Raw genomic sequence first — 11,873 nt, 5'->3', positions numbered from 1 at the left:
TTCAACCGACCAGTTGAACGTTTGTTGACAAAGTCAGTTGTATTTCGGATGTAAATTTTACATATATTACAGATTAACATTTATTATGTACATAACACACTGAAAATTTTCTGGCAAATTTCATTATGTTTGAGAGCATAAGTTTTCTGTTTCTGTTCGCTTTGGCTTTTACTACATGGGCTCTACTTTGTTATTTACACGTAATTGAGGATCAAAAACGTGAATTAGAGGATTACAACTACAGCATTGAACTATACTCAGGTAGATATGATATGAAGACTATTATATTGAGTTTAGTTAACTTTTTGCGTATTAGAAAAACCTGCTATTAGACGCATGCGTCATTACCAATTCAAAGATAGTGGACCGAAAGTGGAAAGCTACAGCTTCAATATGGTCACCAGTTTTCTTTTCATATTTGTTGCTACAATCGGGGCTTCGAAATTGCTGCAATGGCTTGAAATACAGGCCCGAAACTATATGCAATTAGAAGTGGTGCAGGGCACAGAGGAAATGCCAAAGTCGAATCCACAAGAAGCTATTGCTGACTTAACCAAGATACCCATGCAGGCCTTGGAGGACAGTAGAAGCTTAACGAAGACAGACTTCATAGCAGAAAGCGTCGAATTTAAGGATCAGTTGAATTCTTTAGAGGCACGGTGCATGGAAATGCATCAACTGCTTGTAGACCTGAAGCATCAACCGACGAGCAATGACTCCGGCAGCCAACTTTATCTTTCAAATGATATGAAGGATGAGGATGTGACTATGACCGTATTGAAGGCGCCAGTTAGCTTGGCCACTAGTGCAGAATCGGTAAAACATGCGCCTCAAGTTACACGTTCACAACCGACAATTACGCAAAATGTTTATATCGCTAACAGTTATATACAGATAAACGTTCCTACGTTTTACACAAAGCGCGATATAAATATGAATTTGCGTCGGCAGGCTTCGATGTATACTCGAAAACAAAGTGAATTTTTGCAGGTGTGGGGCAAGTTTATAGCTGGCCCGAAGGAACAGCCCATGGCAGCGGGAATGCGAGTGAACAGTTTGTTAATGTGAATATTGTCAAGAAATTGGGTAAAACCCCCAACATTAAAATGTACACAATTGTCTTAATTTGATTTTTAAACGAAATAGTGATCAGATAGGGAAAGCCGTCCGTTACTACAATCGATAAGTTGCGCGCCATACATCGGTAAGCATTCACATATCGATAGTTTTCTTCGCAGAGTTTGATTGCGCGACGGCATTCACAGTTAGTTTTAAAGTGCATGTGCCCGCGCTCAGTTCGGATAAGCCATAGCGGATAAATGGTCTATTGTTTTAGTGAAGTGCATTTGGATAATAAATGTAAGCTAGATGCTAGACTAGAAAACTTAAATTAAATACACCTATTAATGTAAATGTTGACGTATTTGACACACTATAAAAACGGGGCGACCTGTGTAGCAAACGATAACCGTCGCCATTTCGCGTATTGCTGTATTCGTGTGTGATGCGCTTGTTGCTTGTGTGTATGTGTGTGTACGATCGGGCTAGTAAAACGCAGCAGTGATAAAAAAAGTGAAGTTTAAGCAAAGTAGAAACATACTCTCCGTATCAAAAAGTTGCTCGTTGTGTGTTGTGCATAATAAATGTTCCGCTACCGTCGGCACGCCTGTTGATGCCGTTTCGTCACGTTTATAAAATACATATTTGTTACTGCACTTTTGTTGTTTGTGTTTATGTTTTGTTGTAGGAATGCACCATGCAACGCAAAACAAGTGTACTTGCTGACCGAGAGATGACGCCCACAACGCACCTCTTGCGTTTGTTTACTATCAGTTTGGCATTGTAGAGTTGTCTTGAGTTCTTTACGCCCACCCACTGCTTAACGTTCTGTGTTTTTCTCGCTATATACATATCTGTGTACATCCGTACATATATGCCTATGTACATACATATATACATACATACATGCATATGTATCTTTATAAATCGTATACAAATGCGGCTGTCAGGTGCATTGTTTGCCTTGTGCGCTTGAGCATTATCGCAGACACAAATGCAACCTGAGGCTGCCGCGCGTTTTTACACAAATAATCATTCAAAAACCATGAATGGTCTTTCACTCCACCTTTAAAAATTATATTTTAATTAAATGTTTATACCCTGTAGCAAAAGGGTGTAATGGTACATAAATGTTAGTGCAAATGTATGTCTGCCTGTATGAACTCAAGTATCTCGGGAAGTCTGAGAGCTAAAACATGGGGTTTTCTGTTGCACCCCTACTCCTCCGATTTTAGTGACTTTTTCCATATGATAGGAAATTTTTTGTTTTTTTTTGTTTCTTAATTGTTTGACAATTACGTGCGGTTGGTGCTTATGTGTCCACGTATCAAGTTCCATCGAGATACATAGGTCAACTCTCATATGCCGGTAGCTGCTGTTGTTGTTCCTGCTTCACCGGCAAACATTTAATTAGGTTCCTCATCATTAAATTTGCAGATGCGGGGCATCTTATCAAGTAGTTTTGCAGTTGCCACCCGTTGCCGAACGGTTTGGGATTATAAAACTTTTCCAATAGCATTCTTAAAAGATAGAGATAGCTTCGCTTAGTCAATATAACGATGCGATCGTCGGCAAGCGATCGCGAGTTTATTTTATTTTTTTATTATGTGCAGTTTCGCCGGTAACGCGACAGTTTTACATTTATTATAGGAGACCACTGTAATTTCAATTATGCTTATGCGATGCTGGTAGCAGCGTGATTCGAGCCAGAGCCTACTCTGAAACAAACATGGTGGAATTCGTGCTAGATTTTCAAGTGCTTTCTCCTATTTTAAACTATCAGGAAGGAAATTTTGTGACCGTTAATGTGGCAGTGAATATTTACATATATATTACTTCATCTCAGAGCCTTCGAATGAGGTACAATATTCCAAGGGATTGGTTAAATAATAGCGGATATACAGAATATTAAATGCGTCATAAAAATGTTCTGATTTTCTAAGAAGCAGCCACAACAACAACTGAGCAGTGATATTTTTAAATTGTCAAATTTGATGCAAAAGTTTATATAATGAAGAGAGGTGTGGAAAATCACTAATATAGGTGGTGTGGGGGAATGCGTCAGGGAAAAACACAGCAAGATCCTTGTGTTCATGAATGAAGTTATCTCGCCATACAGATAAATATATATGTATATATGTACATATATATATGCAAATAAATACATACTTCGCACTTAATATACTAGTTATATTAATTTATTCTCAGGGTACACATAATAAATCCTTTTACATCTGAGATTACCACTGCCTGTTGTCAAAAACCTTTTTTTTTGTCGCTTCTAGTTAAATACAGCAAAGGAATTATAAATATGTTAGTATTTTTTGCACAGCTTAAATTATTTGTGTTTTGCTTCTGCCACATGTTTGCTTTTTGGCTAATCTATAAATAGCGGAGCGACGCGTCGCTCCGTTCTGCGCCGTTCGTGCCGCTTGTTTGTGGTGCGCTAATAAAACAGATCATGATCACTCTCACTATCTATCAGCGGACCCGAATTCGGCTTGCGGCTTGCGCGCTCTCTGAGCTTGAATGCATACGCATGTGTGTAAAACACACACATATACATATATGTGTGTGTGCACTCTTCACTCGGCTCTTTTTATACCCTTCACTAAACAGTTTAAGGCTGTATTGTTTTTAGTGTGTTACTTTCTAACACAATGAAGAGCGGAATCCAAATGCCCGTCTAGGCTTTTTAGCGATGGTCAGCGATAATAGTCGTATGTGTATATATACATATGTATGTATGTATGTAAAAACCGAACATCTTAAATAGCTGTCAAGGAAACCGTATGATATTGTATGAGCACCATGTTTTTTGTTTATAAACATATTGGAATCTAACCGCAAATTGAGAATGATTTGTTTTTGAGAATGTTTGCTGCTGATTGTGGGTCGTGCGTTTACGAAAGATTTTGTATAAATCGAGAATTTGTTGTTGTAACGCCCGGTGAAGCGTATATGTATTATTAGTTCGTTTCTTGTTTTCCTTTTTTTTATTTATTTATTAAATTTCTCTTAGCTTAACCATTGCTGGTCTCTACCCAACGCTAGTTTTGAGTTGATTTATGCCACTGTGCGCTGCAGCATAGTTGCCTCACGCTCTTTGTGTTGAATCATCATCATCAACAAGTTGTTGTTGTGTTCTTATTGTTGTTGTTGTCTATTGTCATATACGTTTTGTTTTATGCATGTGGCCTGCCCTGCGCTCAGGGCTGGACACACATTTAAGTTACTTGTCTTCTTTCTGTACCTTTTTATGGAGCAAAAGTCAAAGCAAATTTAAAGCGGAAATGCATTCTCTTCTTCATAAGTACATATGTTCATGTATGTGTATCTATCGTATGTTCTATAATAATGAAAACCGCAGCCCACCCACAAATGTATAAATACATACTTAAATGTGTATGTATGTATGTATGTAGGCATATAAATAAATACATACAGATACACAAGTTAAACTGCGCTGCTTAAGCTAGCGCCGACTACGGCACCAGCGTCGCCCATAATAAAGATTAACGCATTTCTTATCAAGAGCGTTGATAGCAGCCGCAACAGCGAAAGCGAAAAAGACGGCCGCAACAACAAAGCTCGCTTTTTGCTTGTTTGTTTGTATCGCTGAGCCAGAGTTTCGCACACACATACACACGCACATACACACTGATATCTCACGCGCCACAGTCGCTGTGGCTGCTGTCGTTGACTTGGCTGATTAGCATTAACTAAACTACAACAACTAAGTATAACACATGTCTATATTTTTTGTATTATATGTGTATTACTTATTTGTTTTCTGGTTTTTTACTCGTCTTACACATACACACACAAATGCAGCCCGAAACGAGTCAAGCTGATTCGATTTGAGCCGAAGCGAGTAAGTCAAGCCGAGCCTGTCGTCGACACTCGCTTTATTTTTGCGCTGCTGCTGATAAAATAAAGAACAATATTAATTTGAGTTTAAAAATAGAACTTCGCTGCAGATGCCCTGTGTGTGCATATATGCGAGTGAGCAGCGAAAAAATGAGAAAGCACCACTAAAAGTTGCTCCCCTCAGAGCAACAATAATAAAAACAACAGCATACGGACAGTGTTGAAAATTGTTCAGCGTTAAGAAAAGCTGAATCAGAATTTGAAAAAAGGTTGAAAAAGACTTGATTCTTCATTTTATTACAATATATTTTATAATCTATTTTTGTATCACGATATGAAGTTTCTAGCCAGTATCTTTATCAATAAAACAGATTTTCATGCAAGACGTAATTTCATCTAATATGAATGTTTTTGTAATTAATTATTAAGGGTATAGTAGGTTTTTTTTCGAAGAAATTTGTGTTACGTGCTTTGTAAAAACACTATGAATCCCACCATTAGCTATTTAAAAAACGTTCGCTTCTCGTATATTTCTAAAATACCAGATGTGGTGGGAAAATAGCTGAATTGGCAACACTGCGCACGATCGGCTTGGGCTGCCAGTGATTGCGCGCTCTCTCGGGCTTACTCGCACGCACACATTCAACCGTTGATCTGCAGTTTCAATTAACACATGCGCACATAGACACTCACACAACCACGCCATCTCAATACTCATACGCCGAGTAGACGACTCGCTCACTCGGTCTCCACTCAGTTCTCAGTATTATTCTATTCGCCTTCGTGTCAAGTTGTGTTTTAATGGACTGCTGCGGCAAACAACGCGCGCACACATACATATTGCCGATATACATACATATATATGTACATATGTATGCATGTGTTTTAATATATATTTTTTCTGATTGGATTGGGTAAAAAAAAAAATAGTGCGCCACTTGCGCAGCGGTTCGTCGGTCGGTCTCTGTAAAAAGAAATCTCTAGTTAATATCGTATTTATGCAACAATTTTGAAATATACGCATGAGTGTGTGTGTGTGAAAAAAAAATCATTATAAAATTGAAAACAAATGTGTTAAAAATAATATATACATACCTACATACATACATATGTATGCATTTACATATCTATTTGCAGTTTCAATGAAGTGCAGAAAAAACGCAAATTGTGATAATTATATTGTATTTTCGTTTTTTGTTTAGTCACAACCGCTCTCCTCGTGGTTGTTGGTATTGGATTGCCGCGGTCGACGTAGTGTTGAAGCTGAGGCTGCAGTTCTTTGTGTGCATGCGTGTGAGTGTTTGTGGGCGTGTATGTGTGCATGTGCATAGTGTAATCATAAAAATGCGGAAAATTCTTAGAAAATGTGCATGAATACCCATTGCAAATTTTGTACAAACTATATTTGTGGTTTTCCCTTCCGAAATCAAACGAATCGCAAAAACGTTTGCTTTTGAATTACAGAAATACGTAGATAACGACTCTTTGATAAGCCCTCGAGCACATCTTTATCTCGGCTATTAAAGTACATACATTTGTGTACGTACATACATACATCTGTAGATATAGGTGTATATTTATAGATAATGTAAATAATGGTTCCTTAAATACCGCCGAGATAGCTTGAAATCTCGATAACTTTTTCAAATACATATGCACTTAATATGTATGGATGAAGCAACACTAATCACCATTTAAGTGTACATTTTGAAATCCCCAACACTTTAAAAACACATTATAGTGTTATCAAGCAGAGCGCTTTTCTACAAGTGAATCAATATATGTATATCAAATTCGATGTCGATTTTTTTAATTTCAACTTGAATATTGTCTTTCATAATGAATTTAATTTTGTAATATTTTAATTGCGTTTTCCATAACCTACCGCAAAAATGACACATTTAATTACACAAATAAAAGCCCTGCTTAAGTCACTCGTTATCATTAAAATCACAATCAATGAATGTCACATTGTACTCAACTTCTCTATAAAATATTAATCAATATATGTATGTACGTGTGTAGAAATATACATATTTTTAATCAAAACCTAAAAGTCAAAACGAATGAAATACGAAAACGAGACAAACTGCAATAAAGAGGACGTGCAAGTGCTTAAAAGTTGTAAAAAAAAAAAACAAATATTCAGTATAAAATTTAAATAAACGTACTATAAAACTGTTCACTCTACGCCTTGCTGAAGATACCACCACACGCTGCCAGAAATGTAAGTAATAAGCTGTTTTGTCTACAATAGAGTCTAATATAGAGTTTTGATTATAAACACCTATTCCCATCCTACGTTTTATCGATTTAAGGGCGAATACAAGCCTAATACTAATCTGATGCTACTCTTTTCAAATTATTGGAAGCTTAGTGAAATTTAAAAATGTTTTAAATTGTAAAAGCTCAAGTAAATGTAACACATTAAGAAGGCGTTGCAAACAGTGCAAAATTTATTTTTGAAAATATAGCCAGCCATATCCCTAGGAAGTGAATCTCTTGACTTCTCCTTATTTAAATAGTCTGCCGTTGTACGCATCTAATAGAACTAAGAAAATTTGTTAGGCAACGATAAAGCATAAAGTTAATAAAAAATGGCAATACTGTGGAATACGATTTATAATCTAGTACCGAAAGTAATTAGAGATTCGCCCGGGGGGAATAAACGAAGAGAAATGAAGTTTTACTAGAAATAACTGAAAATAAAAAACTAAACAGTCAGTTTCTAGGCACACCAAGTTAAGAAAGCAAAATGTCTTGCTACCTTATCCAATAATTAAATAACCCAAGACTACATGTTTTTTAATAAATAAATTTAAAAGGCCAATCGTAAAGTTAATTGATTGATAATGCAATTTGTTTCTATTTTAATATCCCACAAATGAGTTGGGTGTGTGTGGTTTATTCTAAAACCAAACAAGTTTAAACAATGTTTCCTTTTTTATTTGTGTTCAAAAGTGTTGCCTCCGGTTACAAGCACTTCTAACTGCAATTTTCTACTGGCATGCACCACAAACCACAACTACATTACTCTGCAGGAAAGTGTCTTGCAGCGTACAAAATTTCCATTGTTTTGTTTTCCCTCCTGCGGTTAGCCGACTCTAGGCGTTGCATTTCATTTGTGGTGTGGCAAACTATCAGCCATGGAAAAGCTGCTGTTGATCAAATAGCCTGGTGGTAAGGAAACCCACAAGTTTTTAGAGCTATTGTGGGGTGGATAATGTTTGCGATCGGGGCTAAGATTCGTAACGCGCATTTAATTGCTGTCGTAGTTTTCTGCGGCTTGAACTTGTCCATTCGATAGCTATTATATGGAATTCAATATTCATTGCCAGTTCGATTTGTTAGCATCAATCCAATTGTTTGTTGACTTTTAGCCCACTTTGCGTTTGTAAAATCGAAAATTTTTTGCGTTCAATTTGTTTATGTGGCCGGCCGCACATGAAATTGAAATGTTTGTTTTAGCTGCTGGAAGCATTCAGAATATTTTTAATGCTATTTATAGCTCAAAGTTTAGTGCCCAGACACCAGCCAATATGCCAAATTCGTTGAGTTCGACGTCGAGGGCCTTTCAATGACAGCTTCCTAAGCAGCATCATACGATATGTTTGCGCCCCGGTTGGCTGACTTTCTAATTATTAGTACATATTATTTTTGGCATACGTTGCTGCTACAGTTTTCATTAATATGGCGGAAAAAAAAGCAGATGGTGAGAAAAATTATACTGACATTTTCCATGTTAATTACTCGTTATATAAACGAACAACTTGTTTAGTTCCTATTTTGCTAAAAAAAAAGTATATATATTAAGTAAACATCTGTTGCTTAGGAATGTAAGTGGAAAAAAATGTTCATTATGTACTTGAATACAAATGGGGCTCGTGAAATCGAATTAATAAACACATTTTGCCCTCAGTCGTTAAAAAATCTGCCATTCTGTAGGCCCATTCAGAAATAACCAATCCAGGCACTGGCTAATCGTGGCCAATCAGTACGAAAGGGTTTAAGTAAAATGTGAAAGGTTCAACTATAATTTGTGCTTTTTGTTATTTTGAATATTAAAAAAATATTGTAGGTGGTTATTTCCAAATGTAAAATGAAATAAAAGTTATAGTTTGTCATTTCAATTATTAGTTGGCAATCGGGGCTTATATTGCTTTATAATTGCATTTACTTACATATTAATTGCCAATTTTGTTTAAAATCATAGACTGGGATATCAGAAATATTTGAAAAAACGTTAAAATATGAAATGTTTTAACAAAAAGACTTACATTTTTCTTATGGTAAGAAAATGAAGAAATCGGTTAATGACCGATTGACTAAAAGGGCTCAAAGTACAAGAACATGCACTTCTATTATGTCTTGTTTGCCATCCTCATATACGAAGCTATAAACTAAGCTGGATGTTTACGAAATGAAAGAAGTATACAATGTTTAATTTTTCGACTTTTTCCGTGTCAAGCTAGCCATAAAAATAAGAATTTGCCAAATTGTAAATAAACTTGTTGTAGTCTTGCTGTTGTTTTTATTTTTATTTATTTATTTATTAACTCATGCTAAATATAGCGACTTTATCTGTTCGAATGGAACAAACATTTTGTTTGTAATTTGTTTTAATTTATATCTTGACCATAAACCGCACGCAAAAAAAAAAAAATGAATACAAAGAGACGGCCCGCGTGCCACATTTTGTCGTTAATTAAAACACAGCGGCGAAAAAAGTAACAATAAAAGTTTTTTTGCAACATTTTGAACATCCAGTCGTAACTAGTTGAAAACAATTTAAACAAGTCGCTACAGGCTAGGATGATTTGATGGCTGCAATACGAGTAGGTGTGGGGCTACTGCCATGACGACTTGGATTTGGATGGTATGAAATGGTTAATTAAAATGTGTCTTGGTTATAAAATGTAATGTTATTTAAACCGTTTCACAAGCAATTCTACGGCTAATTCAGCCGTCTGTCTGTATGTATAGCCATAAAAACTTGTTTTCTGCCATGTGCATATAAAAATATAATTTGTTGTGTTAATTTTTGCGTCCAAAACGCGCGCGCAGTTCTGTGACCGCCTTGACAATCTTATCATTATGCTATTTTTAGCTTTGGTCGCCCCTATGTGTATACGAATGTAGTGTTTGTCGCATTGTCAATGATTTAGAACTTCGCGCCCAACCTTTTTTTTTTTTTGCCTTGAACAAAATCTCTATCTCTAGCTATAGGCTATACAACTCAGATACAAATGTATCTGGCAAATTTTTGCTATCAACTTTTCGCCGCTGTTTTGTGTTTTTAGAGGCATCGTGTGATCATTTAGCGTTGTGCTAATTTAATTTACCGCATTTGTATTTTGGTGTGAGTACATCAGTCTGTTTAAGTTTTTCTTCCCCGTACCCTACCCGACAGTTATAAAGGGTCTATTAGGTTTGCACGAAGTATATATACATACTTGTATATACATATATTATCTTATTATTTTAATTTCCCCCCTTTTCCCGGACGACAATTTCGTCAGATATACTTTAGTCTACTTTTGTTTTAAATTTCAATCAACTCACTCAATTCGACAAAAAGTTATTGTGAAAAGAGCATCAAGTTCGCTCTTCTTCTTTTTGCTGCTACTATGCGCGCAGCGATAGAACTGCCTTTGAATACAGAGTATTTCACTATCGGGCTCCCTTGGCAGTTCTAAGTATGTTGTTCATATTTTTATTTATACTATTTTTTGGGCAGTACACAAATATGTTGAAAATAGATTCCTTTGTAAATATCCATATCTACATAAATTAAGATGCAATTATATCTGTTTGTTGAGCTTCTTGGTTTTTAATTGTTTTGAAATAATGCAAATTTTCGAGAATATTTATTTATATTTGATTTATACAAATATATTGGAGAAATGCGCATACAATAATGTATTATATATTTTAAATTAACTGGCGGAAAATTATACTTCAATTATTCCATTTGGTTATTATTCATGACATATAAGTACGGACAATAAATACATTATAAATTTAACAACGCCAGCAACACAGCAGCCCAACCCCAATTCAGAAAATATAATGGTATTGGTTCCGAAAACCCGTTGACGAGATAAATACATACATATAAGTATGTATACAATTTCACCTCTAAAAGAACGAAATGAATTTTCTGTTGTAAGAATTAAGCTCGAATTTTCGCGTTGCTTTTAAATTTCAAAACATTTCTAGCATTGTTTATATGCACCTTTCTATTAAGGTTTCAAATGCAATATTTATCGTAAACAATTGGCCGAGTCATTGATAAGTGCACCCTACAAAGAGTTGAGTTCAATTTGTTATTTCGTAGCTACTCAACAATGAACAAAAAGTGGGGCCAACGTGTGTATGCAAATCGAGAGGGAGAAGGAGATAGTGAACAAAATTTAATGCGAAATGCGAAAAAGGAAGTGCGTGTGATGTTTTTTGTGGTGCTTGTGTTTGTGCTTTTGTGTATCCGGTTTTCTATTTGCATCTCTTTCAGCAGCTGCCGAATAGAAAAACCAAGTAAAGTGCAAATCTTCAAGAATATGTTTTCATTTTGTTGACAAAAAGCGGAAATTGTCGCAGTTTTTGTCATCTTCATTGCTCTTCTTTCTCTTTGTTGCTGCCCACCTCCCTCCCTCGCTCTAAAGTGCCTGTGTGCGTATGCATATGCAAATTTAATTACACACAAGTGTCAACCATGCGAAGCACCCGGCACTAGACTGTTTGTCAACCCAGCAAGGATATTGTCAGCGATTATGGCAGGACTGCAGTGGTGCAGTAACTATAATTAAAATAAATCAATGGGAGTAGAAGGATATTTCGTATGGTTTTAATATGTAATATATTCCATATTTCCCTACTGTTAGTCACATGAATGATCGTACATTTAAATGTACGAGCTTTCTTAAGATTCGGTACAATATATATAA

The 11,873-nt window shown here is 35.9% G+C and overlaps 2 protein-coding genes across 3 annotated transcripts in view; both read left to right on the top strand.

Annotated features, from left to right (window-relative positions):
- Nucleotides 1-69: 69 nt before the first annotated feature.
- LOC115634106 lies at nt 70-1,130 on the top strand. The gene is made up of 2 exons (XM_030531664.1): nt 70-261; nt 317-1,130. Exons 1-2 carry the CDS (start codon nt 126-128, stop codon nt 1,066-1,068), a joined length of 888 nt encoding a protein of 295 aa, XP_030387524.1. The 5' UTR covers nt 70-125; the 3' UTR covers nt 1,069-1,130.
- Nucleotides 1,131-1,316: 186 nt separating this feature from the next.
- LOC115621448 (receptor-type guanylate cyclase Gyc76C-like) overlaps nt 1,317-11,873 on the top strand; it is a 58,528-nt gene continuing 47,971 nt past the window's right edge. Inside the window, exons 1-2 of one of the 2 annotated variants that reach the window (XM_030515114.1) lie at nt 1,317-1,359; nt 6,955-7,156. The gene's annotated coding sequence lies outside the window, so the exon portion shown is untranslated. Of the gene's footprint in view, nt 1,360-6,886; nt 7,157-11,873 lie in introns of those variants that run through there. The other variant, XM_030515105.1, reaches the window with a different exon arrangement.

Source organism: Scaptodrosophila lebanonensis, unplaced genomic scaffold (assembly GCF_003285725.1).
Source record: "Scaptodrosophila lebanonensis strain 11010-0011.00,11010-0021.00 unplaced genomic scaffold, SlebRS2 tig00000001-arrow-pilon, whole genome shotgun sequence".
In the NCBI taxonomy this organism is placed as follows: domain Eukaryota; kingdom Metazoa; phylum Arthropoda; class Insecta; order Diptera; family Drosophilidae; genus Scaptodrosophila; species Scaptodrosophila lebanonensis.
Note: the sequence above shows the minus strand (reverse complement) of the source record. Positions and strands in the feature narration are given on the sequence as shown.